This window comes from Alligator sinensis, unplaced genomic scaffold, assembly GCF_000455745.1.
Source record: "Alligator sinensis unplaced genomic scaffold, ASM45574v1 scaffold1242_1, whole genome shotgun sequence".
In the NCBI taxonomy this organism is placed as follows: Eukaryota; Metazoa; Chordata; order Crocodylia; family Alligatoridae; genus Alligator; species Alligator sinensis.
This window is the reverse complement of record NW_005842833.1, coordinates 505,683-531,148: the sequence shown is the minus strand read 5'-3', so window position 1 is coordinate 531,148 and position 25,466 is coordinate 505,683. Positions and strand designations below refer to the sequence as shown.

Sequence of the window (25,466 nt, the reverse complement as noted above, 5' to 3'; positions counted from 1 at the left end):
GCCTATGCAGGGGGTCGGACTCGATGATCTATTGAGGTCCCTTCCGACCCTAACATCTATGAATCTATAGTTCTTGTGTTTACAAGTACTACCCTGCCTGCAGAGTTAAGTAGTTTCCTGCAGGCTAATAGGGCTGCATGTGTAGACACAAGATGTTTACTGCGGAGCTAATTAGTCTACTCCACAGTTAATGTCTTGTGTAGGCTTGCCCCATGTGTACTAATATTGCTTCACAGCATAGGAGATACTATCTATATCATCTCCCTGAATGTGGCTGTAATGAAACTGTTTTGGGTGATCATTTTAGATGCTTTCTTAGCAAGACTATATAGGTAAATTTGGAGACCACTTAGGGAAGTGCAGCAATAACAGAAGAACAGAAATACAAGGCCTTGATCCTGCAAACGTTTCTGCATGAGTTTGCTTCTGTGTTAAAGATAAGCGGCTGAATTAGTATATTCAGGAATTAGGGCCTTGTATGTTAAAGTTTAGCTAATCTGTAAGTAATGGAAGAGGATGGACATAAGTTTATAAATATTTCAAATATGGGCATACCAGTGAGAATGAGGAATTATATTTGCTGCCCAAACATGGTAGCAAGCGATAAACAGGGGACTGACTTAGCATTTTAGGACAACAGAATAAGAATGAAGTGACTTTTCATTTCACCCGTATAACTTAATTTAAAAACACTCTCATCACATGCGTACAAAAGCCAGAGTAAAATGGTATATAAGATTTATGCAGTAACTGGGACTTGAATTTATCCAATACTTTTGTGGTTAGGAATTGAACTGTAAGCAAAATTAAGCTTGTGTTTCATTAAAAAAAAAGAAAAAGAAGGAAAAAATTATTTCATGCCATAACATTTCAATCTTACTATTTTTTTTCTCTGTCTCCTTAAAGCTTGGCAAAATGCGGCTAACTAGCCCATGTAGGGCCCTGACTTGTTCGCACCTACAGTGTTTTGATGCCACTCTCTACATTCAAATGAATGAGAAGAAACCTACTTGGGTTTGCCCTGTTTGTGACAAGAAGGCTCCCTATGAGCACCTCATCATTGATGGGTAAGCAAGATGCAGAATACGTTTGTTAGTTCTTGATTATATGAGTACTGGAGTCATTTCAGGTCACCCAGTTGTGGTTCGTGCATTGGTCCCTACAAAGCTATGAAGCAGATGCTCCATAATTTAATATTCTGAAATAATTCATGTTCTCAGTTTGCTATAATAGATTAAAAAAAGACATGACAGTCTGCATTGCTTTCAGGCTCAAACAAGGTTTTGCTTTTACAAAAGACTGGCTATTGAATATTCCACTGAGGTAGGAGAATAGTATAGTCTTACAGTTAGTTTAAAAAAAAGTTAATGGCTTTTTAGGCTGAACAACTCTGTACAAATCTGACATAGTTTATAGCAGATATTCATATATTTAGAGGGACTGGGTTCATTTATTACATTTTCAATTTCATGCATAATTCCACATTTTTTGGAATTGCTTCTGGTATTTATCCAGCAGGTATTTAAAAGCCAACCCCTTCTCTCTGGTGGGCGTCCTCCACATTGGTTTCTCAGATCCTAATCCCCTGGGCAGGAACCCTGTGCTCCAAAAGCAGGAGAAGTGAAGAGCTCATAGAGTTACTTGGGGAACCTTATACCAAAACATTTTTTCTTTGTAAATGCCAAAGTTTGTCAAACTTGAAATGGTTTTAATGGGCATGCGTTTGTTCCAGTGGCCTTCCAAAGAAAGACAGGCAGGATGGAGATGGTGGAGGTCTTATGAGTTTTCTGCCTGCTGCTCTGGTGGTCTCGGAGGGACCCCAGGGCTCTGAGGCAACCCCATGTTACATAATGCCAGTCCAGAGGGAGGTGGCGACTAAAACAGGATTAATCACCTTTAACGCATCTTCTTTGCTACACAGCTGTAGATTTCAGAGGTTGGGTAACCTAAGTCATGGCAAGCCATCGAGAAAGTTACCTCTGGAATCTGTGCATCAACCTGAGAGAGACCTCTCCTGTTGAATGCGTGATAGCATTGCTTGAGAATTGGAATTAATTCATTGGGATACTGTTTTGGACAGTTTTGCTGTTTCTGTACCATTAAGAGAACATACAGGTTGTTATCTTAAGTTCTCAGAATTTTCTTGGTGAAAATTATATATTAGATGTGGGAATCAGTCTGATTCTTTCAGCAGACTAATTTAGTTTGTTTCTCTCATTCAGTTACCCTATAAGGTGCAAATTTACCCTGCTTCTAGTTTAGTTTAATGTCTTAATGTAAATCCAGAGGTTTTTTCCAGTCCTTTTATACTTTTTTTTGAGGATGGGTAGTAAGGGTGTTTGATTTACAGGTTGTTTATGGAAATCTTGAAGTACTGCACAGACTGTGACGAGATTCAGTTTAAAGAGGATGGGTCATGGGCTCCTATGAGATCAAAAAAGGAGGTGCAAGAAGTTACTGCATCTTATAACGGAGTTGATGGTAAGTCTTAAGTTCCTTGAGGTACAGCCCATGTTGCTAACCCACGTTGTTTTAGTATTTAACGGTAACCTGTAATGTTGCCAGTAATTAAACCTCTCTCTCCCTCTCTCTCTCTCTCTCTCTCTCTCTCTCTCTATATATATATATATATATAGAGCTTTTTATATAGGTAGCTTTTATATATAGGTAGCTTTTTATAGATTGGGGTTAAGACATTGGAAGAGTAACATTAACATTTCTTTGGGCTTGGTCATATTTTTAAAGCATTATTACTTTACAGTCTTGTTTTCTTTTCACATTTGTTCTTGTTCATAAACTTTATGCAAAGCATGTTATGTTTCATTTCCTGTGTTGACTCTACTGGGCATTCTGGCTTGAGTATTTGATGTTATTTCTTTGAACTTTTCGTAGGATGTATAAGTTCTTCCTTGGATCATCAGGTATCTTCTCACCAGCAGTCGAATAAGAATAAGAAAGTTGAAGTGATCGATCTAACCATCGATAGCTCCTCAGATGAAGAGGAGGAGGAACCGCCTGCGAAGAGGAGTTGTCCTTCCATCTCTCCTGCCTCACCCCTAAATAATAAGGGGTAAGAATAAAGTGCACAGTTTCTTAGTTGAGGTGAAGATACATTCATCGTGATCAACGGAAACGGTTTTGCAGACGTTCAGAAAGCCCAAGGTGGAATCCAGCCAATCTATACAGGTTTCCCTAAACTGCGTAAATTGAACCGTTAATGAACAGAACTCGTCTTTGGTCGGGGAGGATGGCAGATGCCTGCAGTGGTCAAGGCCAGAAGGCAGCGGGGTGCTGCTGCATGCCTCCCTGCTTACCGGACATTGCCATGGGCAGCTGAGTGGGGACCATCCCTGCTTAGCTGCCTGGCACATGCCCCCAACCCCCTGCTGTCAGCCACAGGGAAAGGGGAGTCAGCACAGAGTCTCTCCCCAGCCCTGTGGTGGGGGGGATGGAGGTATGGAGTCCCTGGCCCTCCCCTCCCCAAAGCTGGGGTCTGCCCAACTTGGGGGAGCTTCTCCCTAGCCTGTGGCTGCACATCTCTGCCCCCCCCATGAGTTGCTGCCTCTGCCCCCTGCCCCAGTCCTGGCCCCCCTGGTCGTGGGGGTTATGTGGCATTGCATCGTAACTGAAAAACTCACTGTTTTCATTGTCCCCTGATTGCAGCAGATTAGATCTTGACTCAACTCGCAAGATCCGTGCTATTTTAAAAATAGGAATGTGCTAATGGAAGTACTAATTTACTGCTGCGTCTTCACCAGCTGAATTTTCTGGGTTTTGCTCTATAGCAAAGTATGATGAAGCAAAGTTTTTAATAGATTTGTTGTTTAATTAAAACAGCTTTGACTTACTGTAGTTAAATGCTTTTGAGAGGCCAGCACTACTTCTTTAGCAGAGATTTTTGAGGAAACACTCAGCACACCAGGAAACAAGAAGACTATCGGGGTGCAGTTTGGGGCATGTCTGCTTTTCAGTAATTACTGTGAGCAGCCTAGCAATACAGAACACCAGAATAACCTGATGGAAATAAACAGCCGTATTGCTGATAGAGAAGATTTCACAAGCATGTGGAGATGAAAAAATTGGCATCAAACGGAGATTGTTACTGCTCCCAGCAATGTAAACCACTCAGCGATCACTTAGAGCTCTTCAAAAACTTTTTTGGCTGTTGTCCATAGTTAACTTCTTGCATAGCACGTGACAAATGACTGGACTATTGTGCTGTGTATATAAACCATAATCTGTAGATTTTGTCTGGACTCATAATGACTGTTCTTACAGTTATTGTGGGCAGTGCTCAAAGCTCCGATTATAGTTAAGGTTCTTTCCATGGCAAGACCGTGTTTTCAGTGACTTTAACTGTTTGAGCTTAAATTCTCTTTATCTTTTTTTGCCAGCTAAAACAGTGTAGCTGTTTCTGAGAACAAGGTTAGGAGAAATGCACTGTTTTGCCCATCTTCTAAAAAACCAAACCAAAAGAAACGTGGATGTTGCAACACCTCCATATTTTGGAACTAAAGCTTAGGAATTTGGTAAAACAGTTGCCTTGATGTGACTTTGGCACCTTTATTGTGTGCATGCTGTGTTGTAGATTGTGAGTTTTTAGTATTTGTCCCTTAAACCTCTGTAGGAGGCATACTTCTTGCAGGGGGCAGCAGCAGGGGTTTGCAAACATCTCACTTGGACACTTAAAATCAAAGATACTTTTCCACACTTTGTAAGTTTGTTTTTTTTTAATTTGTTTGTTTCTTGTAGCATTTTGAATTTACCCCACCAAGCATCTCCTGTTTCAAGAACCCCAAGCCTTCCTGCTGTCGATACAAGCTACATTAATACATCACTTCTACAAGACTACAGGCATCCATTCCACATGACACCTATGCCTTATGACTTGCAAGGTAAGCTGTATACTGCTGTTAACTGCAAATTAAGTTTTCTCTAAGCAACATACAGTATTCTGAAAGACTTAGCTATGCAGTTGATCAGCAGTCCAGTAATATTATGTTGTGGTTCATAGATGATAACCTACATTAGCACCTTGTGGGCAGAATTATTTTAAGGGTTAAAAACAGTACATTTCTCTTGCAAACTTTACTAAATCAGCTACTTCTGATGCAACTTGACATCCTAGTATTGTATTCTACTTCTGTGTATCGTGGCAGAGGGGGATTCTTTTGAGAAACTGAAAATCTTTTGTTTTGGCTTTCACAGGATTAGATTTCTTCCCCTTCTTATCAGGAGACAATCAGGTAAGTTATAGAAAAACAAGTAACGTAGCTTGCTTGGACTCAGTACAATAAACCCTTCTGAGGGGGGACCTGCAGGTCAGAATTAGAACCAAGGTAGATGTTTTTGCAACACTTGGAATAGAAAGAGGGCATTTTCTGAAAGGTACAGCCATGGACATTGTTCTGAGAGATGCACTGTGTCTGTTCCAGGGCAGAGCCATAAATACATTAGTGCATTCGTGCCACAAAGAGAAACTGAGCAGTTTGCTGCTGTTGTCAATAGCAAGTTGTGCAAAATAGAACAAAGTGGTGCAAAGACCAAGTTGCAAATATCCTTAAAATGTAAAAGGGTATTTGTGGCAGGCAAGTCTTTTGAAGCTTAAAGTTCTCCACTTGGTCTTGCCTGGTACCCATCATGTTGGGAGCACAGCCACGCTGTGAAGCACCGTGCTCTTGTTGATCTGATCTGTTTGATTCTGAGGCTGCCCTTCCCACAAAAAGCCCAGGGCAACTTGCAGTAAAAGACAACATAACTTATAAAACAAAATAAAATGAGGAAATATAACAAAAAAAGTCCCTGTTCCTTCTCCCTTGACCACAGAATTCAAAAGCAGGCCACCCCTGGATGGCCTGCAGTCCTTTATAAAGCCCATAGGCTTTCCCCTCTGCAGCTTGGATGGCCACACAGTGCCTCTCAGTGTCCTGGTCCTTCTTCTCTGTGGGGGATGTTGGCAGCCCCTCCACAGCTGGAGGCTGCTGCAGTCGGTGCGGGGCCAGCAGCAGAAGCAATCTTCAGCGCTTTTGGGAAAGGGGTCTGAATGATCCCTGGTATTAATGATTAGCAGATTATTTTAATGGTCCCAAGTGGTCTGTGGCTTAGTTTTGGCCAGACTATTTCTTCAAGTGTTGAACAATTTCTAGCTAACATGTGTGTTTTGGAGAAGAAACTACACTGCTTCCTGTCACCCAGTTGTATCTCACCATATGTTGGTGTCTTGTGATACTGCTGGCAACCCATTAGGAACTAGTATCAGTAAGAATTTTGTTACCAGCTTTCCTCTGGCATCAGAAATCAAAGTCCCTGGAGGTAAAAGCTTGCTATCTAATAGGGTAGTACTCTGACTACCAGGGTAAACCAAAGTGGCCAGCTTCTACCATTCATGAGGTTTACATTACTCGCGTGCTTTCTCCTTTGTTTGTGCCGCTGTGAACAAAACCTCTGGAGCCCAAATTATAACTTTTAAATGTCGTCTTTCTTCCCTAGCATTACAACACCTCCCTTCTTGCTGCTGCAGCTGCAGCAGTTTCTGCATCGGATGATCAAGAGCTTTTACACTCTCGTTTTTTCCCATATACTTCATCTCAGATGTTCCTTGATCAATTAAATGCAGGAGGAAGCAGTACACCTCCAGCCACGAATGGCAGCAATAGTGGCAGTAACAGCAGTCTTGTTTCCTCCAACAGCCTGCGAGAGAATCATGGCCACCCGGTTGCAAATAGAGGCGGCGTGGACACAGCATCAATCTTTGGCATCATACCGGACATTATTTCATTGGACTGACTTTTGGACTAAATGGACCTGTCAGAAAGAGGAGATCTGTGTGCTTGGTTTTACCTTATTCTGTTTAGAAACATAGACAAGACTTTTTTTTTTCCTTTTTTAGGAAAAAAAAAATTGACATGTACAGAGAACAAAACTATATTTTCAGTTTTACTTTTGTATATAAACCTAAGCTGGCCTGACTGGTAAAACGATGACAAAAAAATACAAAAAAAAAAAAAAATACAAAAAAAAAAAAATCCCTTCAGTTTACTTTTCTGGATTTTACACCTGCACATTTATCCTGTGAGTTACTCCTTTAGTTTGGACACACGTGGCATTATTTTCTCCACAGTTAAGTAAGCAGTAAAAGAATTAAGTATTTGACATTTTAATTTATAGGAAGTTTTAAAAAAAAAATGCCATTTACATGAGGTGGTGGATTCAGATATCCCTCAGATTTTATTAGGTTTTATCAGCATACGCCCTGCCTAGACTGTTCCACAACATTCCCTGCATGGGCAGGACATCACTCCTGGGAGTGTGGTGGGGTTTTTAAAAAAAAAAAATGTCATTTCTGGCTCTACAAGCCTTTGTAGCCAGTTGGTCTGTGGAGATCCATGTGCCTCCTAACACGCTGGATTCTCATCTAGTGGGCCAGTTACTAAGCTTGATAAAAACTGGGGCTGAATCATTACTTTGAGCCTTGCATGGTCTTCCATAAGACAGTGTTTTATAGAATTGAACCTCTAATAAAAGCTTTGATACCTACTCTGCAAATTTTTATTTCTGTTAAGTATGTAAGGCTTCAGGCCACTCAGTACTTAAGCGTGTGTCAGATTTTAAATTGTGAAATTTCTCATGCGTTTCAAAATTTGCCATGCACTGAAGTAGCCTGCTAAATTGGGGCTTACACTTGTTCCGTAGGGAATACCTGCTTTTTTGGCCGCAGCAGATCGAATTTCTGCTAAAAATAAACCTGCCAAGCAGAAGGAAGGAAATATGATTTAAATGCACTATTGCATGGTTTGTGCAGCAGCTGACAGCGGTCATGGTACATCATCATCTTCTGGCTTTACATGTATAAAGGTTAACTTAATGTTGATTGTTAAACATATGAACCCTTTTCCACGCAAATCTTAGCCCACTGAACTGTACTGGAATGTCTGTGTGCAGAAATCTGCTAGGGTAAGTGGTTACAATTATTTTTCTTTTTTTCTTTTTAGCCTCCTGGTTATTTTGAGTGATTCCTGGGTTTTCTTTTTTTATTTGTTCATTTTGTTTTGGAGGGTGCCCCCCCCATGCTTATATTGAACTGTGAGCCATACTTGTTCCCTGATTTTTCCACCCCCTCCCACCACCACTTTTTTTTTTTAAAGATGTGCATGACATAGGAAACTCTTTTTTAGAACTTCTGGATCATTTGGACTGATCCATTCTTGTTAAACAGTGAAACGTGTAAATAGAGGGAAAGCAGTTTTTCAGGAGATTCTTTAAAAAGAGAGGGCGGGGAGGGAGGGAGGTTATTCTATTGTGCCCAAAGTCTTCATTAGAGAGCATTACTATGTTCTCTGGTGTGAAAAAAATATTTTTTTAGCTAGTTGAAAGTGCAGGTAACAAGCTTATCAGGAAAGATAGGAAGGAATACTAAAATTAGCAGATTCCTATCTGAATTTTTATGTCCAGAACTGTTGATGTCAGCTGGTTGCTTTGAACTTTGACAAAGGCCACCTTTTGCATATGAAGTTGTCTCTTTAAAGCCTTGCATTGATAAAAAAAAAAAAAAAAAAGAAAAAAGAAAAAAAAAAGAAGGAAGAAAATTACCTTACTCCAAGTAGAATTAGGTATTACTGTCTGATCAGTTGTATGGTAAATTGGAAAGCTCACATGAATATGTGGCATCAAAATTGTTTTTTAGTGTCTTCACAGCATCCCTCTGCCACTAAATAGTTAACTTGAATTTTGAAAACAAAATGTTTTGTGTTTATATGTATATGTGTGTGTATATATGTATTTATAGATGTGTGTGTGAGTTCAAAGTGAGTTAAATAGTTTTTCCCATGCATGTGTATTTCATACATATCTGGCTGATTGATTGATATATTTATCTATATATCTACAGATATATAGATATATCTATCCCTATGCACCAGGTTTATAATTTATTAAATGTCAGTAAAAAAAAAAAAAAAAAGGAAATAAAAGGATAGAAACCAGGAAATACTTCATTTCTAAATCGGTCTGATTTTTGAGGCGATGAAGCCCACATTAGAAATACCAGTTGTTAATAAAATGTAGCCATACAGCTTTTGGGTAATAAACCAGTCATTTCAAAGTATGTGCTTCTGTATAATATCTTGTGTAAATCTGGAGGAACGTAGATTCCTCCAGGTTCACACCAGGAGAAGTGGGATCAGACGTGGTCCCAATTTCTGAAATTGGTAATAGGATAAAAATAATGACACTCAGGGGAGCTGATGGCCACTTTACATCTGAATTGTAGCAACATTTCTACCAATTGTGTTGCATTAAAGGTGAGCTGAAAAGCTGCTTTTTTGACCAAAAAAAAATAATTAAATTCTTGGTAATGTTTTATTATGTTGCACAGAAAGAATCTAAAGTCATCTGATGGCACCCTTCCCCTTTCATTCCTCCATCATCTAAATAAGAGCAAGAGGGCTTTTCAGTTCAGCTTTTTCATTTTTTTTTTTTAATCTTGTTCCACATAGAAGGGACAGCAAAAGCTCTTTAATCCTCCCGTGTGGTATTTGTTCTGTACATGCTTTGTGGGTATTTCTATCCCATGCCAGTACGTTTCGTAAGATTGATAATTTTCTGGAACTTCACATTTGATCGCGGCTAACACGACTTTGTAGAAATACTCAGCCTGAGTTCTCTGGCAGTTCATTATAAATAACTATAACCCCCACTTCATTTGCATATTGATTAAAGGTGCAGTAAAGTAACTCATTTGTTTTGGCTGGTTTGCAATATTGCCAAATTGACTGTAGATGACAAGATGGTAGAGTCTGTATACTTGTCAGAGTAGTGGTCATTTTTGTTGTTTTTTTTGGTCCTTCAGTTCTTCCAGTAGAAGGGTAGGTGTGTGGGTGTGCACATGCTCATGCGTGTGTCTGTTTGTGTTCTGTTAATATTGTGTGGGTACATATAGATACACACAGATATGAGGAAATCAGTGGCATTTGAGTAGCAGAGATGAAGTGACTTTGAATCACTTTTATGGGCATTATTGAATACATCCTCTAGGGGGAAAAAATACACCATACACGACTATACCTGAGCATTAAAAGATGTCAGAAGTACTTCCATGACTATATAGGCATTATTGCAATTGTAGGCCTGCTCCTTACCCTCCATGGCAAGGATTCAATAAGCCCTCTCAAGGATGGGATGGCTTGTGGATTTGCATTAAACTGTGTCTTGGAGTTGCCTCCTAACTGAAAGCTAAGGACTGTCGGGAGACCGTTGTAAAAGTTAATCCTTCACTGCGCTAAACATTTCAGGGTTTTAAAGCACATTTTAAAATGTATTCAGAAAGGATTTCATTTTATCAATGTAAGTGTTTGGTTTTCTTTTTTTTTTAACAGAACTTAGGTTTCTAACAAGGGAGAATTTCTGGTGGTCCCCAAAAGTGCTGCTGTGAATTGTTATAATTATCAAAGGGAAAATGTATATAAGCAGAATATTAAAAAGTTACCATTAATTCCATGAATTTAAATCTGTGATTCATTGCCTTAAAACTTTCTCTTAGTTTCCATATGGCATGCCAAACCAGTAAATGGCTTTTAAAAATGTATAGTAGACCAATGTCAGTTTGTATAAAAGTACCAAGTGAAAATATTTATTACATGCATTGGAAAAAATTGTTTACCTATTGAATGTTACCTGTTTATGTAGAAATCTTTAGATGTAATAAAAAAAGGCATTCAGTTATGCTGTATTCTCTACTGTAAGTAATGCGGGTTGCTCTCCTGGAGCATGAATCTCACAGGAACGTGTCTTGGACAGGCAGGCTTCATCTGTGAATGTGTCCCCTGCCCTGAAACAGTACTTTGTACCTGTATATTCAGGTAACCTGTTGCACGCACCGCTCTCCTTGCCTCTGCCAGAGGCTCCCTTTGTGCAAGGACATATAGGACATTGTCCCTCGTCTTTACTCTGAGCCGGTTTGTTTCTGGGTAGCAGTAAGTAAAGGCAGTGACACGGCGTTGGGTTCTGTTAGGCTTTGATACGCTCAGTCCCCAGGTCACATCAAAGCTGTTACCACTTCTCACCAAAGCGGTGGGTTTCTAGTAGTTGAGTGCTATGGCTAGTGTGGAAAAATTACTCACCTGTCTTGGATCACCGGCAATAGGTGTTGATATAGATGGTGTGATGTAGTGCTGTGTGGGGATACACAAGCTCGCTCCAGCTCAGGAGCAGTAGAGCCGTGTCGGTGCATCACTCTACAGAGCCAACTAGCTGGCGATGCTGGGCCCGGGGCCCAAGCAAGTCCTGCCGCACACTGCCTTGCTTTGTGAATGTGTACCAGCTTGTTCAGAGCTGGCACGGGTACCCCCATCTCTGCGCTGCACAGACCAGCCCTGTATTTTGCTGCTTTCCCAAACAAGCGGCTGGCATGTCTCCCCCAAAGGGAGTGGTGAGGAGAGCAGCAGATGGGCCTTGCCTGAAATGTCAAGAATTTATTTATCACTTATAAATGGGGGAGACGGGATCGTCTTTTTATGATTGGTTAAAAGCAAGGTTGTCTTTCTCACTGGAGTCCCTCAGTAGCACCTGCAGCATTTACCTTTTTTTTTGTTTAAATGGGAGTGTTGTTGGAGTGTGAAGCTGCTCCTCCACGTCAGCAGACGCTAGACGGACACAACAAGGTAGGTCAGCAGAGATCATGGCCCTTTACCGCCCGCTCCTGTGCTCTTTGAGGACTTAACACAATTTAGATATTTTTTTTAAACCTACGAGGATTTGTTTGTCCCGATTTATTTTGTGGTCGCTGATATGTTTCATGGGAACTGCAAGTCGAGTCTTGATGGCCAAATGGAAACGGGGCACAGGTACAAAGGCTGGTTCTGCGCCTAAAGCATACGACCCAGTGACGGGTATCTGGGTTCCTCATCTCTTGTGTGCCTTTGGGCAAGTCCTCTGCCCTCTGTGTGCCTCAGTTTTTCCATGTGTAAAACGGGACTAATGCTCATCACCGCAGAGTTTGGGGCCATAGTTATTCGTTGAAAGGTCCAACGGCCTGTTTAACTAGGCTTGTCCAACCTGTTACTGTCATGGCCAAACATGGGCACACAAAATGTGGTTAAGATCCCGGTCATGCAGCTAACCAAGCAAGTGGGTCCCCAGTGATGCCAGTAGGGCGGAGTGTGAACACCAAGGCTCTGCCTGCTTGAAACCAGTTGCAGGCTTGCAGCCATCAGTAACCATGCCTGGCTAGTGTGTCCCTCTGCTAAAGACCTGGACTGTCGTGGCCTCGTCTGCCAGTCAGCACTTCCCCCCTCTAGGTAATTGGCCTGCCAAGGTTTGCACAGCTGTCTCCATCCCAGCTCTCTGCAGTGATGTCATTGACCCGTGTGCGACTGATGCCTCTCTGTGCCTCTCTATTTGGACACCAATTCCCTGATAAGTCTTTATGCAAGCACTTTCTGGGAATACTGTATGTGGAGACACCAGTAAGATCTCTGACTCCTCTGAAACATGTCAGCAAGTCACACCTCAGTTGTGGGTTGATAGCGTAGAAGTACTTTTTAAAGGTTTCATAAGACTGAAAAGTTCTGGTTTATAGTTTTAGGCTCATCTGGCTTGCTTGATATCTTGAGGTGCCCCACAGAGCATAATCAGACTGCACCAGCTAGGTTTTCATTTAAAAAGAAAGTTTCCAGCCTTAATGCCTATAAGAAGGATGTCTCGAATGTGAACAGTTCCCCTTTTCCTTGTCTCTCACCAACTAACCACCTCAATCTACATTTTAACTGACTGGCTTTCTTGCATACCTACTGGCCTCTGGCTGCTTTGTCACTCCATCCAGGAAGAGCACAGACCATCTGCAGACGTTTCCTCAGCCTGATGAAGAGTGTTTGTGCCCGAAAGCTTGGTAAGAAGAATTTTTCCAACTATGTGAGTTGGTCTAATAAAAGACATCAGATTTACCCAAAGAACCTTGTCTGCCAACAGTTCAATACACTGCTTTCCTTGGTTTGCAGATAATCTGAAACAGCGGCTGAGCGGTGTGGGCATTGCCCCTGCCTTTACAGTGCAATGAGGAAGCTAGCGCTGCAGTCTAATGTTGGTCTTCTTTCATTATTGCTCGTTTTACAAACAGAATGAGGAAGAGGTTTATTGCTCATTATTGCTTATTTTACAAGTGGAAGGGAGCTGGCTCGCTGCTGCAGAGGAGGAAATAGCGAGTGCTGAAAGCAGGGGAGGCCTTTTGAATAGAAAGGGCACTGAGGAAGGACGAAGACCAATGAACAGAATTAGCAGCCATCCTAACAGAGACTTGTGTTACCTCACTAAGGAAATGAACAGATGTTTAACTGCAGTGTTAAGATAATTGACTCTGTTCAAGCCTCCCACTGATGCCAGAGGAGATTTGCACATGGGAAATATATGGAGCCGTGAGTTGCATATCATGGTCAGCTGGACCATTCTTAAAACTGGAACGTGACCCTCTGGTGACAAGAGTTTAGATAAACAGGACTGGGCTTTCCAGGCTACAGTCAAAGGAAGAATTGTGTGACTCGTTAGGGGCTCAGTACAGATCATGTCCACAGAGAAGCTGTTCCACTCACAGCTGCTTGTGTCCTGCGCTCTGCCAGGGTTTCCGACTATCTGTAAAAAAAAAAATCCAGGCTAAAAACGCCTGTCTGTAAAGTCTATTAAAAAATTGAGCCGTCCATAAGAACTCTGAGCAACCTGGTGATTGAAGGTCTCTTGTGAGAAGCAAAGCTGGAGTTAAGCATTGAAGGACAGAGCAGAGCACCTTGTGCCTCCTGGCCCCAGTCATCTGCTGTTGATACTGCTGCTGGGTCCTATTGCCTCCCAGTAACATTGCCGCAGGGCAGGTAGACAACTGGTCCTCTTTTGGGGGTCCTTGCCAGGGCAGGGTGTGGGGCTGGCAGGGGCAAAGCTGGGGAGGGGATCAGGGTATAGGGACCCCTGTAGGGGGCAGTTTAACTGATAATCTACACACTTTTTACTGACAAGCTTTTTTAGTATGGTTGGTGTTAAACCCCTAAATTTCAACCCAACCCTTGTCCAGAGCCTGGCAGGAGGATTACATTTACACTCTGTAAGACATATGTCAGTAAAAAAAGTTTGGCTGACAGTAAAAACTTTGTGCATTGTTGGTTTAAAAAAAAATCTTGGGTTGGCAACTCTATACTCTGTCCATATGCTAGGAATGTGTTCTGGGCACCCCTCCCAAGTGCCTCAGCAGTAACAAGCTGCCTTGGCCAAGTACTTGACTTATCTCTTCTGAAAGATTAAAGCAACCACCTAAATTCATGGAGACAGTTTTAGAAATTGATTCATCTGCCTGATTTCATAAAACGTGGTAGCACGAGCACAGCAGTAAGGAGGCCTCGCTCTTCCTCTTCCACTCGCCAAGTGTTTATAGAAGTGAAGTAAAGGATGTGTGGTGCATCCCTTCAGTTTTCATGGACCATGAGTTTTCCTTTCTCTGAGTTTAGTGACCAGTATTTCCTGGGATCTGTTTGGAAGAACTCAAATCTGCCTGACTGCTCTCCCTGCCCTAGGAATAGGTTTCTGGTTGTACCTTGAGAGTGCTGTGTTGTTTTGGCATCTCAGTAACAGCAAAATATCAGAGAGTCGCGTCGTACAGACCTGCTGGGGCCTAGGCAGTGCTGTGATCGCCAAGGTTTATAGGTGGCATAGCCATGCTCCCTGAAGTACCATGTACAGGGAACAGTGTGCCTGGAGCTGGGACGATAGGGATGTCACAAGCCCTGGCATGTTCTGTCTCCAGAAGAGTTATCTCCATGTGATGTTAGCATAGGTCACAAATTTTGCCTTGCAAAAAACTTTAAAGACCTTATTAAAGAGGAACCCGTCAGCTGATTGGTAAACATGACAAGTTTTACATAATGTTGCAATTCATTTATTGGAAATAATGCATCAAACATCTGACGTGCGATGCTCCATCCCAACTGACAAGAGAAGGCAAAAGATCTTTAAAGCCAAGCAGGAATGACTCTAAAGAGTCCAAAGCAACGGAGGGAAACACGAGATACTGGTTGCTTCTTCCTCTATGCCCGCTGCTCTTCCAAAATTCATTAGTCTGTGACGGGAATTGTGATCCTACGGATGAAATCTTCGTATTTTATTATCCCATTTGGTCCAACCTTGGCTTCCTTCAGAAGGTCATCCACTGCAAAGAATGGACAGCACAGCATAACTATACTGATTTTTATGCTGAACCCTCCAATATTGGAATGAGTTGCCTCAAATATTAGTAACTAATATATACTATAGTTTTTAGGACACACACACAGGCACAGATTTAAGAGCATGGAGCAGTAATGAGGACATTTGACCTGAAAACAGTTGAAGGCGTGGGCTAGGTCCTCAGCTAGCGTGTAGCTCCACTAAAGCCACGGGAGCTACACTGGCCTAGTAGCCTTGTCTGTGTAGGAAATTGTCAGTGGTTTAACTGAAAAATGCGAGGATCTCCACCTTGGGAGGAAAAACCTGCAGCATGCTTATAGGCTCGGCAGTGCTACGCTGGCTAGTACTACAGAAGAAAGACTTGGGGGTCATGACTGACCACGAGATGAACATGAGCCTGCAATGTGATGCTGCAGCTAGTAAAACGAGCAAAACGCTGGCTTGTATCCACAGATGCTTCTCAAGCAAATCCCGGGACATCATTCTCCCATTGTACTGGGCCTTGGTGAGGCCGCAGCTGGAGTACTGCGTCCAGTTCTGGGCTCCACAATTCAAAAAGGATGTGGAGAAGTTTGAGAGAGTGCAGAGGAGAGCCACGTGCGGGGTCGGAGGGCAGGAAACCGGACCTTACGATGAGAGGCTGAGAGCCACGGGACTCTTCAGCCTGGAAAAACGCAGGCTCGGGGTGATCTGGTGGCCACCTATAAGTTTATAAGGGGTGACCACTAGGATCTGGGGGGACGTCTGTTCACCAGAGCGCCCCAAGGGATGACGAGGTTGAACGGTCACAAACTCCGCCGCGACCATTTCAGGCTGGACATAAGGAAGGACTTCTTTACTGTCTGAGCCCCCAAGGTCTGGAGTAGACTGCCACCAGAGGTGGTTCAAGCACCCACTTTGAACACCTTCAGGATGCATTTGGATGCTTATCTTGCTGGGATCCTATGACCCCTGCGGACTTCCTGCCCCTGGGGCAGAGGGCTGGACTTGATAATCCTCCGGGGTCCCTTCCAGCCCGAATGTCTATGAGTCTATGAAAATCAGTTCTTAAACTGGTCTGACCTGCACTTGGGCCAGGTTGCTTCAGTACAGGAACGGGTTTAAATTAAACTCCATTTATTAAAGCTAAACCAAAAGAGAGGACTTGCACTTGACTGACTCGGTTTCCATGCATGTCTTGGGCAGTCTAATGCCACTTCCTCGCGTAGACCGACTTTTAGTGTTACAAACAAGCAGGCAAATGGAAAGAAAGAACAGTTTCTTCTTTCTGACTTTAAAACATATCCCTTAATGTTGGAAGTGTGCACAAGGTACTATTTGCCAATATGCCTGTCTTTGTGGGTTGAAGATGTGTTTTCCAATGCTCTGACTTCCAATACTGACCCTCCCCTTCCTAAAAACTAAGCAAGTAAAAGGGGAGTTGATATCTTTTTGTTGATTCCTTTCTCATCAAACATGAGAAACGTCATTTGTACCAAGTCGCTGTTGAACTGGATATACTCTTTCTGTTCCTACGTTTCAGGAAGCAACAGGAATCTTGTTGCTTGCCCCCTGCACGCTTTTTTTTGATTCTTATAAAGGTTTGGTTTTAGCAGGTGTTCATTTTAACATCCAATGAACTCCACTGAGCTTTGGGCAACAGGCTTGCAGGCCATAGGGCCAATCCTCTGTCAAGCGGAGGCTAGAGAATTGGTTTGGTTGTCCATGTGGAGTCTGGTTTAGAGGACCATGTGCGGTCTCTGTTGCTTCCTGCTCGTGGCCATTGGACAGTCTTACCATGGTTAATTAGTGTGTTGTTCTTCTTGCCCATTGACACGTGCATCCCTCAGCCTTTTAGTCTGAGACTCCATTGATGCTGGAAACCCCACCCTTTGCGCCTCCCCCTAGTAGGGACCTGTGATGGACGCCTCCACTAACAGAAGGGGAAGTTGTCTGGATTGCCCAGAAACTCGGGGCCTTGGGTGCTTTCAACATCCTCTTCTGCACATAAGTGTCTTGGGACATAAAACCACCCACTTGACATGCTGTTCCTCCTCCGCAGATGCTGCCCTTGCTTGTCATGAAGTCACCCCATAAGGAAGAACTAGGTCATTTCTGCTTCCTTAGGAAGCCATGAGCTTTGCACATTTGTCTTCCGATCCTTCCTCCGGCCCTGCGTCTTCCAGAGACTCATGGGCAGGCAGATCTCAGACCGACAGGAACGGTGATGGAGGACCTTGCATGGCAGGACATCTCTCAAGCTGGGATCGACCTCTTATTTACCATAGACAAGACCAAGAAATGCCAGGAATTCTGCTCCAGAAGGGGCCCAAATTGGGACCCCGCATAATCCTTCCCTCATTACCTGGAGGCTAAGTCTGAGGTAGTCCACTCCCAACCCCTGCTCCCTTGGTGTTCATTAAGGCATGGCCAAGTTGGATCCATCTGGCTACAACGGAGCTCATGTAGCCCGCTGGAAGGACATTCCTGTCCTAGGGGCAGCTACGTGGCGCTTGGTCCACATCTTTGCAAGGCTTGTCTTCAGGTAGAGGTTTCCAGCTCCCGTTGTTCAATCAAACCCCAAGACACCCCCTCCTCTCACCCAAGTCAAACAGATCCTGCCTTGTTGGTTGCCAAGAGTGCAATCCATGCAACTGGTCCCTGGAAGGAAAGGCAATGGCTCTTCGAGATGAGGACTCCCCTGTGATGAATAAATAACACCACGTGTTTGGCCTCCACGTGCTAGGGAGCACTCTTCCGAGTTTGAGTTTTGGTGAAAGGGGGGGGGGGGTGCTGGGTTGACTCAACCCCCTACGCTATGGACGGTGCTGGGCTGAGAGCACGAGGGCATCGAGGGCACAGATGCACCCCAATGGACATTGCTGGCCCCAATCATCCCGTCTCCGCATGGGGTGAATAAAATCTTTGTGCACAACGGGTATTGAACCGCTACAGTAGCTGTAAGGTAAGTAACTGTCTTTTATGTGATCAAGAGGTCTAATATTTCCACTTTCAAATAAGAGACTATCCCCCTGGTAACCATATCCTTTTAAAGGGTTAAACTTAGGGTAACCCCTGGCCATTATACGTGAGAAAAAAGGAAAACCCTTCATTCCTCTCTGTAAAATAAAAATGGTAATACATTGAAGAAAGGTGGGGGTTTTTTCCCTGTCTTTTGTGTTTTTGAAGCTACTGTAAACAAAGCTACATGCCATTGCCGGCAGCTATTGAACATTGCGGATGACAGTGAAATCGAGTCTGAGCATCAAATATTTATCGTGGTTCAGGAAGCTGGGTTTAGGGTGTCAGGCTAAGGTCTGTGGTGGATGTCTTCTTGAGAAAAAACAGCTTGAATCTATAACGCACCGTTGGCCTTTGGGAGACAAACCACATCTCTGCTCTCGGAGGACTGTGACCTGCCCCCCATAAGATGCCCTTAATTGTGGGAAATACTTCTATAATATGTGTTGCTTTTTTATTCGGCTCTCATCACTGCAAAGGTGCCTTCAGATTGTAAAAAGCTGCGTACGCTGTTTTTCCTGTGCTTTCTCCCAAATCGAGGCGTGCTTTATTCGTAGGATTTAGAGATGTTTGGGTCGGAAGGGACCTCAAGAGATCATCGAGTCCGACCCCGTGCCCTGGGCAGGAAAGAGCGCTGGGGTCAGACGACCCAGCCAGGTGCATGTCCAGCCTCCTCTTGAAGACCCCCGGGGTCGGGGAGAGCAGGGCTGTCATATTGGGCGATCTCCCAGACGGCTGGTTTAGCACCGATGGTGAGGGTTGCTCAGGCTGTCCCGACGAAACGCACGCTCTTTGTTAGCACTAGGAGGGACAGCGGTTGTGCCTGGAGCAGTGTGTGTGCAAAGTCTGGGTCTTACTAAGTGTTACCAAATGGGTCAGAATGACTTAGGAGGAAGGGCTGGAAGAAGTAGGGTTATTTAGTCTGGCAAAGAGACGACGGAGGCGGGGAGACGGTAATCGGTTTCTAATATCTGAAGAGTGATTATAGAGGATGGAAGTAGACTCTGTGGCCATAGGGGACAGGGCTAAGAGCAACAGCCTCAAGCTGCAGGAAAGGAAACTTAGGTTGGAGATGAGGAGGAAGTTTCCACCCACGAAGGTGGCCGGGCACTGGAACAAGCGGCGTAGATGCGATCTCCGTCCTGGGAAGTTTTCAGGAACAAGTTGGACAAACTTCACTGGGACGGTTTATTCAGGGATGCTCCTGCCTTGAGCAGGGGACTGGACTAGATGTGACCTTGTGAGATCCCTTCCAACCCTCCTTTCCTCCGCTCCTGGCAAGTCCTAACCTAGCAGAGATCCCATCGCTTCAAAGCTCTTCGGCCTCCTTGAGCCGCAGCGTGGCAGAAAGCGCCCGTGCTTGGGGGCCTTGAGAAGGAGCCAAAATGTGAAGCCCGCGGCCGATCCCTTTTGGAGGAATAAAGCGACATGAGTGTTCAAAGGATGAGGCGGTAGCATTTGACGGCGTTCTCGCCCTCTCTCAGAAGTGGCTGGTCTGATTCCCCTCCAATTTGGACCAAACGGTTTATTTTGTGAGCAGTGAAGCAGAAAGCCCCCTTTTTTTGATGCTTGCTACACGCTGGGGAAAAGATCAGCTGTACAAGAATACCTTCTGATCCTTTTGATGCCCCTTGAGAGCTCCCTCCTGTTGTACCCTGGAGGGAGATTTCAGACAAAGGGGCAGCTTGTAAGAAATGCCTTTGAGAGTCGTTTAATCAAAAAAAAGTCCCTCTCTGTGCTCCTTTCAGCGCTGGGAACCACAGCAGAGTTCCCTGGGAAGTTGCCAGCTTCTCTTGTGCGCGGTGGCCTGGAGCCCGCACGGCCGAGTACGGCGAAGCTGCCTTTGTGGGCATTTTATCTGACGGGCATAGCGAGCAGTCTCTGTTCAGAAGAAAACCTCTCTTTCCCGAGGCGATCGGAAAGGAGACGAACGTGAGAACCTCTCTTGGACGGCGCAGGGAGTGTTGCTACTGGCGCCAGTAGAGGCAGGTAGTACAGCCAGGTTCAACCTATTCATGTAGGATAGGGCTATGGGGAGCTGCGCAGTCAGGGATGTATCCTCCGATGTCCCTAAACCAAGTGGTGGATGCAAGGGAGACGGTGGCAGGAGATGGATCACTCTAGGCACGTTGCGTTCACGTGCTTTCCCTTTACAACATCTCCTACAGCTGCGTCAGAGACCGGGTGTTGGGTGAGATGGGCCGTCGTGATGCAATGTGGTGCTGCTCATGTTCTTAAACCTCATCTTCCCACCACAGCTGCCAAGCACCAAACTTTACTTGCAGAGACTCACTTTAGCATGACTGCTCCAGGCATGTGCTAGCATAAGGAAGACTGGGATGTGGCCTCAAGTTACTGGTTGATCTAAGGATCGGCATTACCTTTCCTGCAGGTAAATCCTGGGAGCTTGGTTCTCACATGGTCTCCTACCCCAGGTAAGTAGCCCTCTCCATATTAAAATGCATCTGGCTGCATGCTTACAGTCTCTAGCAAAGGTTTGGCTTATGGCTATCCCCCTGTAGCAGCTCTTGGGTTGGCCCTGCCCTGCCTCTGGTTGCCCGCTGGTACGCGACGTTGCAAAGTGCCACGCTCTGTGCTACCCTGACATTGCAGCAACGCACCGCATCCATGTGATGACGCAGGCAGGGACAATGGGACCTCAATTTCCGCATGCCCCAGGACACGCCGCCGCAAGCAGAAAGCATGCAGTTCCCCTCCTACTCCGCTCCCTAATGGGGTTGAGCATTCATAGTGTAGACAAATTTGGGTGCTAACCGGCTGCAGGGATTTCACCATCCCGTCTCCCTCCAGTGCAGGCCGGTGGAGCCGAAGGGGGCAAAGCTCTGGGCGTAACCTGTCGTGTGACACCATACCTTCCTCCTCGGAAAGCTTTTCTCCCATCTTGGTGAGCTTGGCTCTCAGCTCGGACACGGGGATGAAGCCTTTCTTCTGCCTGTCTATCATGGCCATGGCGGTGCGGATTTCCTGCTGTGGGTCTTCCTGCTGCATTTGCCTGTACATTATATTCAGAAAGGTGGAAAAGTCCAGTTCTGCTCTCCGGTCTGGAAATGCAACAAGAACCAGGGGGTTATTCTGACCTGATGAACATTTTTTTTTTCCCTTACCTCCTTTTGTGCTTCCTCTTTCCCCAGAGACCTGTCCCTTCTCTCCTGGGCTGGGCCGGCTCTGTCTCTTCTGCATTATTACCACTGGATCCAACCAGCTCCTGCCTTTCTTTCCGTTGGGTGACTTATGCCCATTTGCTTCCTGGCATGCTACTACCACTGCACAGAAACGGTCTGTGCGGCCCTTGGGGAGGGATGCTTTGCCTTGCCTACGAAGGTGTCGACCTTCAAACAGGTACAAAGCCTCCCGTACTACTTTTGGATGTTTGCCGTGGTGCTAAATGAAGGCAATCCCCTCAAGACCCAGCCTGTGATAAGTGGCCGTGGCACTTAAAGATAAATGAGGCTCCTGGGTCTTTGCTGTTCTGCTGTGTCCTTAGGACAAGCATTAAGGACGTGCACAGTTTGGGGTAATAACTCCCTCTTTGCCTATCAGAAAAATAAGGAAAACCAGGGCTGACGCCACCAGAACTACTGGCAGGTGCTGCCTCTTTGGGGCATGAAACGTGCCTCCAATTTGCGTTGACAATCAATGTAAGGACTCTAATTTGACTTTTTATTGCAACCAAGTAGGTTTTACAGTGCATTTGGGGAACCATTGCTGCCTGGGAGAGCAGGGAGGCAGTGGAGGAGCCCAGGGATGTGGGGGAATCTCCTGACCTGGAGGCTTTCAGGAGGGTGCTGGGTGAGGCTTGGGCAGAGGTGATTTAGGAGCAGCCTCCTGCATTGGTGCAGGGGCTTGGACCAGTCTGAGGATCCTGTGATTTGTCCAATGACCCCGGTCTTTAGCAGCAGCAATGCTGTGGCTTTGCCAGATGTCGTGCGAGCTGCTAATTCCAGGCGGATTCAGTCCATCCGCCTCGCCTGCCTTTCCTTTGATCCCTGCTCTGCTCTCCTAGATGAAAGCACCGTGTTTCCCACCCCCTCTTTGGCTTTGAAGGGCTGCAGGCTCTTAGCTCACCAGAGCAGCAGCACCCGGGGCCTCGGCAATATGACCCCAGACCGGGGTCCATTCAGCCCCGTATCCTGTCACCGACAATGGGAGTAGTGGATGCTTTAGGAGGGAGAGCGTATGAGCAAGGTGTGCGTAGTGATCCATCCTCTGTCATCCCTTAAAACACGGCTGGTTTAAGGATGTCGGAGGTCCTAGACATCCCGGATTGCACTGAATCTTTCCTAGGCACCTGTCCTCCTGGACTTCTACATCTCTGTCTATGGCAATGCTGATTTTAAGCCTGGCCTGTGACTGAAGTGTGTTCGCCTTCACCACCACCCCGCGTGCGGCTTGTTTCGTGACTCACGTCGGGTTGTCCTATGTTACCCCAGGGTCTCGCCTACATCTGCCCCACTCCGCACTACTGATGTGTCCTAGAAAAGCTCCCAGCGTGTCCCTCGGGCCATAATGCCGGCCCTGCTGCACTTACCAATTTTATGCCAGAGAAGGTGCTTGTCCACCTCCGACGGAGTCGGGCTGGCTCCCAGGCACCGCATCACGGTGATCAGGTCGCTGGCTTTGATCTTGCCTTTGTGGTTGTTATCGTAGAGGGAAAAACACTCCTTGAACTCTAGTTAAAAACCCCAAAATAACAGGTTTTGCCACTTTAGATGGCTTTGACTTGAAAGCACAAAGCCACCCATCAGGAAGATAAAAAGCGCATTTAACTGAGCCCGAGACTTTTCTTTTCCTTTTGACCAGACACAGTTGTATATTGAAATCTCGGGGTTTGGGGGGTCCTGCCGTGTGCCCCCCGTCCCCGTCCTGACCCGGGGAGTGGGCAGTGAGGAGACCAAAGCTTTCCTCTGCTGCTATTGCCTCACGGCTCTCTCTTTTCGGGGCGCTGCTCCCCCGTGACCCGACTCCCTCCCTGATCCTCTTTGCGCGCAGTCGGCTCCTCTTGTCTCCTCAGCCTCGCTCCCCAAGACGGCCCCTGCCAAGCCACGGGCCTGTTATAACCAGAAGCATCTTGTTCTCTGGGCTGCCCCAGAGGTTTTTGACATGCTTTTAAGCCTCTCCCCCAAAGTGGCAGAGGGGTAAAATGACTTGCCCAAGGTCCCCACATTGCTCAGACGTGCCAGGGAGGTGTCGCGTGCCCGCAGCCTCGTGCTTTTGGAGAAGCGGTCTCCCGTGGGGTGCAATGAGACCAGGACGAGTGCCAGGTCTTGCACTTGGGGCAGGATGACTGGCTGGGCTGCGGGGAGTGCAAAGGGCAGGACCTGGGTTGTGAAGAGGAGGGTCACTCGCACAGCCGGGGCAGCAATTCTTCCCCTCTATTCGGCGCTTGGAGTCCCGTGCCTGATTTTGGGCCCTGTGCTTCAAGAAAGGTGTGCAGAGATGGGAAAGGGTCCAGCGAAGAGCAACACAACTGATTAAAGGCCTGGGAAATGGGACTTAGAAGGAAAGGCTGAATGAACCAGGTGCAGAGCAGACCGGGGGTGGGATTTGAGAGCAGCCTTCAGCTACCCGGCGGGGAGTCGCCCCGAGGGTGGATGGATGGAGATGCAGGCTGGGGAGCAAGGGTCTTGCATTTCGGCAAGGGAGGTTGGAGACGAGGGGGCGCTTTCTGACTCGAGCATTGCAAAGGCACCTCGAGATGCCATGAAATCTCATCCCTGGAGATTGAGCAGGTTCAACAGGTGCGGGGCTGGGGTGGTGTAGTTGGGCAGGATCCTGCCTAGAGCAGCGTGGGCTCGATGTGGCCTCCCTTCCAGCCCCGCTTTGCTAGGACCCCTCTCGATCTCCAGAGGTTGCCCCAACCGTGTTATCCAGAGCTGTTGGACGGCGAGACGTGAATCCCCCTCCCCTCTGTCTCCCGCGCCCTGGGAGACCCAGCGTCCTTGGCTGGCGCACAGACCCGGGGATGCCGTGCATGGCAGGACGGCACCTTGCACCGTGTCTCGGGTGGCCGCACGTGTCCCCAGAAACAAAAATACCAGGAGGCAAAATGCGCTCCCCTAGAAGGAGACCCTCTTAATGAGCAGCCAACTTCCTAAACTGACCCTGCTTATGAAAGAAACGCTGGTACGTACCATTAATTTGATCCTGGGACAGGAATTTTGCCTGTAGCACGATGAATAAAAAAGAGGAAGGGGAAGAGACGGGTTGGCGCGGGCGAGAAGACCCCTTCCCCATGAGCCCCCCAGGCTTGCCACTCACCATTTGCGCAGGAGCCGCCTGCCCTGTCCCAAGTGCTTGCTGCCTGCGTCCTGCGACCGACTTCCTAGTTGATTAAAGGGCTGAAGTCCACCGATGCTGGGTGGAGAATGGCAAGAACTGTAATAAATACTCTGCTGCCATGGCTACCAGCCCGGATCCACGCTGCAAGGCTCGGGTGCCAGCGCCGGCCGCGGCTGCTGATGCGACGCACGCGTGGGAGCTCGCAGGGACGAGCTCCGACAATGCACTGGGGATTTCGGGCACGTTGTGAACAATGAGGGGTGTTTTGTTTTGTTTTGTTTTGTTTCCCCCCACCAAAAAAAGCCAGAAACCAGAGGCAGAACTTTCCCGGGCCTAAATTTGAGGTCGGCTCAGCCCTGGGGTCAGACGACATAATGAGCACAAAAGGCTCGGTAATCCCGAAAAGATTGCAAGGCGCCGCATGCTGTGCTTAAATACTGCCCCTTGGAGACAGGCTGGTATCTAATGAGGCTGTTTAGCAGGGACGCGGAGGGGTTATTGATTCCTCTGTGATTCACTCGTCATAGGGTTTTGCTGCCGGGCAAGGGAAGAAGAAGTTCAACTTTGTAACTGCGTGCCCTGGCTGAGCCGCTTGCGCTGCGCTCGGCTTTGGCAGGGAGGGTTGCGTTTCGGCCTCCGTTTCTTGGTCGCTGCTTTTAGGATCTATCGAGGGCTGGAAGGCAGGCTTGCAAACAAAGCCTCCAAAAGCTGGATGGTTTAAGGGAGACTGGAGAGCGGGTGGGCTCGTGGCATGATCGGGGAAGTGGTTTTGAGCCGGCTGAAAACTGCTTTTTATTAACATTTCTTTACCCAAACCCCTTCCAAACTAAATTCCTTGAAGAATAAAATCCTCCCCATCCAGCTCGCAGTTAGGAAAGCCTAATCCACCTAAGTGACCTGGGAAAGCCCCTGGGAAAATGAGGAAAGGACCAAGCGTGACTTTTGAGACGGGGCCACGAGAAAGGAAGCCG

General features: G+C 46.1%; 2 protein-coding genes across 14 annotated transcripts in view; one reads left to right on the top strand and one right to left on the bottom strand.

Moving 5' to 3' along the window:
* PIAS1 (protein inhibitor of activated STAT 1) overlaps positions 1 to 8,555 on the top strand; it is a 94,123-nt gene extending 85,568 nt beyond the window's left edge. For 7 of the 10 annotated variants that reach the window (XM_006035415.3, XM_006035416.3, XM_006035414.3 and 4 more), the window contains exons 9-14: positions 907 to 1,067; positions 2,351 to 2,481; positions 2,893 to 3,070; positions 4,753 to 4,895; positions 5,209 to 5,246; positions 6,490 to 8,555. In XM_006035415.3, the coding sequence (XP_006035477.1) occupies positions 907 to 1,067; positions 2,351 to 2,481; positions 2,893 to 3,070; positions 4,753 to 4,895; positions 5,209 to 5,246; positions 6,490 to 6,786 (948 nt within the window). In that variant the 3' untranslated portion in view covers positions 6,787 to 8,555. The remainder of the gene's footprint in view (positions 1 to 906; positions 1,068 to 2,350; positions 2,482 to 2,892; positions 3,071 to 4,752; positions 4,896 to 5,208; positions 5,247 to 6,489) is intronic. The other 3 variants (XM_025191575.1, XM_025191574.1, XM_025191577.1) reach the window with 3 other exon arrangements.
* Positions 8,556 to 13,126: 4,571 nt separating this feature from the next.
* Positions 13,127 to 24,570, bottom strand: CALML4 (calmodulin like 4). Of its 4 annotated transcripts, none has more exons than XM_025191581.1 (5): positions 24,475 to 24,570; positions 24,348 to 24,378; positions 22,745 to 22,885; positions 21,069 to 21,257; positions 13,127 to 13,620 (listed from the first exon to the last, which is right to left on the bottom strand). In XM_025191581.1, exons 1-5 carry the CDS (start codon positions 24,475 to 24,477, stop codon positions 13,577 to 13,579), a joined length of 408 nt encoding a protein of 135 aa, XP_025047366.1. In that variant the 5' UTR covers positions 24,478 to 24,570; the 3' UTR covers positions 13,127 to 13,576. The 4 variants fall into 4 exon arrangements, with proteins under 4 accessions (XP_025047366.1, XP_006035485.1, XP_025047365.1 ...); XM_006035423.3 differs by lacking the exon at positions 13,127 to 13,620 and adding an exon at positions 14,893 to 15,178; XM_025191580.1 differs by lacking the exon at positions 13,127 to 13,620 and adding an exon at positions 14,893 to 15,178 and having other exon boundaries at positions 22,745 to 22,843; positions 24,475 to 24,536.
* Positions 24,571 to 25,466: the final 896 nt, after the last annotated feature.

Excerpts from the sequence above, each read along its gene's own strand:
- CALML4 (XM_006035423.3), bottom strand. Across the intron at positions 22,886-24,347 it reads GTCCCAGGATCAAATTAATG|AGTTCAAGGAGTGTTTTTCC; the intron begins GTACGTACCAGC and ends GTTTTTAACTAG. Across the intron at positions 21,258-22,744 it reads CCTTCTCTGGCATAAAATTG|ACCGGAGAGCAGAACTGGAC; the intron begins GTAAGTGCAGCA and ends TTGCATTTCCAG.